The 3,360-nt window shown below is 38.5% G+C and overlaps 1 protein-coding gene across 1 annotated transcript; it reads right to left on the minus strand.

The window, feature by feature from the left end:
• Nucleotides 1-915: 915 nt before the first annotated feature.
• Nucleotides 916-2,150, minus strand: msx1b (muscle segment homeobox 1b). The gene is made up of 2 exons (XM_030778926.1): nt 1,763-2,150; nt 916-1,331 (listed from the first exon to the last, which is right to left on the minus strand). Exons 1-2 carry the CDS (start codon nt 2,148-2,150, stop codon nt 916-918), a joined length of 804 nt encoding a protein of 267 aa, XP_030634786.1.
• Between the last annotated feature and the right edge of the window lie 1,210 nt (nt 2,151-3,360).

Raw genomic sequence — 3,360 nt, forward strand, 5'->3', positions numbered from 1 at the left:
GAATATCGAAATTGTTTTTTTTTATCGAACGCATTTAGTTATTTCTTTAACATCTTATTTCGTTCACATACAATTCTGCAAAGAAAAGTCTAAAAATCTGCATAATTACGCAGGGTTGTCTATAGAGTGATACATAAACGAAGAAATTCACCACAGTGGACTCTGTACAATAGGACTTCAAGATAAACAAAATATAACACAATCAGTTTGATTCTACTTTAAGGAAACTGATGATACGGCACTTTTATTCCGTAATGGAAACAAATATTTAAAAATAAAAACAAATGAACAAACCAAGAATAAATTATCCATTCAAGTTTTGTATTTTTGATGAAAATATTTCTTTATTGCTTGCTAATAAATATTTGGTCTTTCAAGGCACTTTCAGTTTAAGGCCGTTGTAAGTACTTCTCGTCGCACGACGTACACTCCAGATTATTATTATTATTATTTTTCTTTTTTTTTTTTGCTACAGCTATGCATGAAACCAAACTGATCTTCCTGCTCTACAAGAGCATGAAAATTAAACATCACACAAATGCCATACCATCACAGGCCATCACAGAGTGCATGAGTTTCAGTATTTGTGCGATGATTCAGATTCTCATATTAAGGGCAAATGAACTGAATTGAACAGAGCTGTCGTATTTATCGCTGTTCGTGGTGTCTGCCTTATTTAGTGTCGAAATAAAAAGACAACATAGATGAGAAATATTGTTCTGTGCTACCAACTGATACAGAGATTGTAATCTACTATTTGGAAAGTCAGGAAATTTTGGGACATAGTTTGAGATTTGAGGTTACCACTTTTCTTTTTCTGATTACAGATGGACATGGTGTGTGTCAGTTCGTGCACATTTGAATATGTTAGAAGTCTCTCATTGAAAAATAAATGACGAAAAAAAAATCTACTATTTATGACAAATAATACATTCCATAGGTAACAGGCCCGCCGAAAAGTCCAGGCATCGGTATACTTGGTCGTGGAAGTGAGCTTGGAGTCCCGTAAAGAGATGGCGACCCTACGTGCGCTGCCAGTGGAAACGGTAGAGCAAAGGTAGGCAAGACTGGTTTCGACGCAAGTTTGAATTTTTCCAACTCGGCCTCCTGAAGTCTCTTTGCTTTCGCTCTCCTGTTCTGGAACCAGATTTTCACCTGTGTTTCTGTTAAATTGAGTGAGTTGGAGAACTCGGCTCGCTCTGCGATGGAGAGGTACTGTTTCTGTCGGAACTTTCTCTCCAGGGACAGCAGCTGAGAAGTGGTAAAGGGCGTACGAGGTTTTCTGTTGTTCTTGTGTTTTCTTAAGGTGCACGGCGTTGGGCTCGGTTGGCCTGTAGGAAAAAGATTTTTTTTTATAACAATACCCGTTTAATTCGATGTTATTACAGTAGCCTATATGAGACTTCAATTCATTTGCGGCATCAGATGCAAGTAATATGCAATAACAATGAACACATAAATATGAAATACAATTTGCAGGCATTTTCAATCTATTACAAAATAACCCCGGGGCCTATATCATTCTTATTCTTTTTATTGAATTGGTGCAGAAGAAAAATGAATTGATTTTGTCTCATAAGTCTCTACTTCTTCCCCATGGCTGTATTCACAAAGAACTGTCACGTTTAGCCAACTGTTGTTGCCGTTATTCATGTGCAATTACTGTCACAGACAGCAAATTACTCCATAGCCACAACAGACAAACTGAGCTATTGCAAGCGCATTTCATAATTAAACCTCTGAATTTCGACATAATACTTACGTGGTGGGGACGAGAAAGACGAAGTCTTGTACCAAGTGCTCTGCTCTTTTTCATTAAACTCTTCACAGTCGTCATTCAAACAATCTGACGCCGAGGGAAAACTTTCCACCGAAACTTTACTTGTCTCTGCGGAGTAATTCCTTGACGAATATTGCCCCATTTGCTCCGGACTAGTCTTCGGTAAAACTACTCCTGTTCCAGGCGTAGAGTATGCAGTCCGACAAGTCGTTTTCTTCGAGATAAGAGACTCAACACTAAAAGGAAGGCAGCTCGTTTTGCTTTTAAGTCCTTTGTTGTCGACAACCATATCTTTCGGTTTGATTATTTCGCTGTCCGGATCCGATTTCTCTTGAACTTGCGTCTCACTGGTTTCCTGTACAGGATTCATCATAGTAGGGCATGGGATCATACACAGTCGTACAGTTTAGCAGCACCGTAGATAACTTCCTCCTTGAAAGACTCCTATGTACTAGCGCGCCGGTGGGGTTACTCTCGTTTATAAAAGGCACAACTTTTCCCCTCGCTGCGTCTTCCAATCAGCTTGTCAACTTTACCTCGTGACGTGTGGTAGTATCGGGTTGATTGGTCTAAACGGCCTCTGAAAGACATCAAGAGGATCTTGAGAAAAACGAGCAGTTAATCACTCATGTCACGCTGAGATGATGTATTGATAGCTTGAGGCCTTTTGACTCATTGGAACACAAAGTAGACCAATTTTAGCGCAATTAAACAGTAGGGAGGCTTCCAAAGTATCTGTATCCAGTGGATGAATACATATTGAAACCGCACAATAGAATAATCTCAGCTATCATGACTGAGAATTCTCACAATAAATGAAAAAAAAAATTATTTCCGGCCACTTTTTTTTTTTAATTCGAAGCTGTGATTTATTTAAGATTCGTGACAATGGACAACAAAGCAATGGACATTTTAAACTAACACTGTACTTGACAGACAATAACGGGTTTAAACTTTCAACAACTTTTTTTTTTGGCCCAAACTTTAGACCAATAAAAAAAAACTTGTATTGCATTCACAAAGAGAGGCTTTTTATAAAGAAAGAAATTGATTTGATAGGGCTGTAGGTCACACAACATTTCCGCAATTTAAACCCAGTCATGGGCTTTTAAGGTTACAAAAGCTTCTGCCGAGAGGCAACCGCATTTTTTTTCTCTCTTGGTCTAGGCATTTAATAAGCCAGACAAGTTGTGTTTTGGAAGGCGCCAGGGACGGCAGGATCAAAAGGGAAGCTACCTCGGGGAGAAAAAGGCAACAGTTAACTCCACTTAACCAATTGTCCTCAAAATATTTCATAGTCCAGTGCATAGCTGGAAGGCCAACGCCTGACGTCGAGCAACGTTAACCGTTTCTTTTCTGATTTTTGTTTTCTCATATACGCCCACGAGACAATAAAACTTTAATTAATGCATATAAAAAAAAACTCACAGAGAGACGTTTGCAAAAAAGCAAGTGTATTAAGAAAAAAATAAACGTACTCTCACCTCATTAATAACTTATCATGGCGTGTTCAGGCTATATGTAGATAACCTTGAAATAAAACACATGAATCGATTATCTCTCTGGAATGTGAGGACTTG

The sequence above is a fragment of the Chanos chanos genome, chromosome 7, assembly GCF_902362185.1.
Source record: "Chanos chanos chromosome 7, fChaCha1.1, whole genome shotgun sequence".
Taxonomy (NCBI): Eukaryota; Metazoa; Chordata; class Actinopteri; order Gonorynchiformes; family Chanidae; genus Chanos; species Chanos chanos.

Excerpts from the sequence above, each read along its gene's own strand:
- msx1b (XM_030778926.1), bottom strand. The coding sequence starts at position 2,150 with ATGAATCCTGTACAGGAAACCAGTGAGACGCAAGTTCAAGAGAAATCG. Across the intron at positions 1,332-1,762 it reads GTCTTTCTCGTCCCCACCAC|GCCAACCGAGCCCAACGCCG; the intron begins GTAAGTATTATG and ends TTTTTCCTACAG.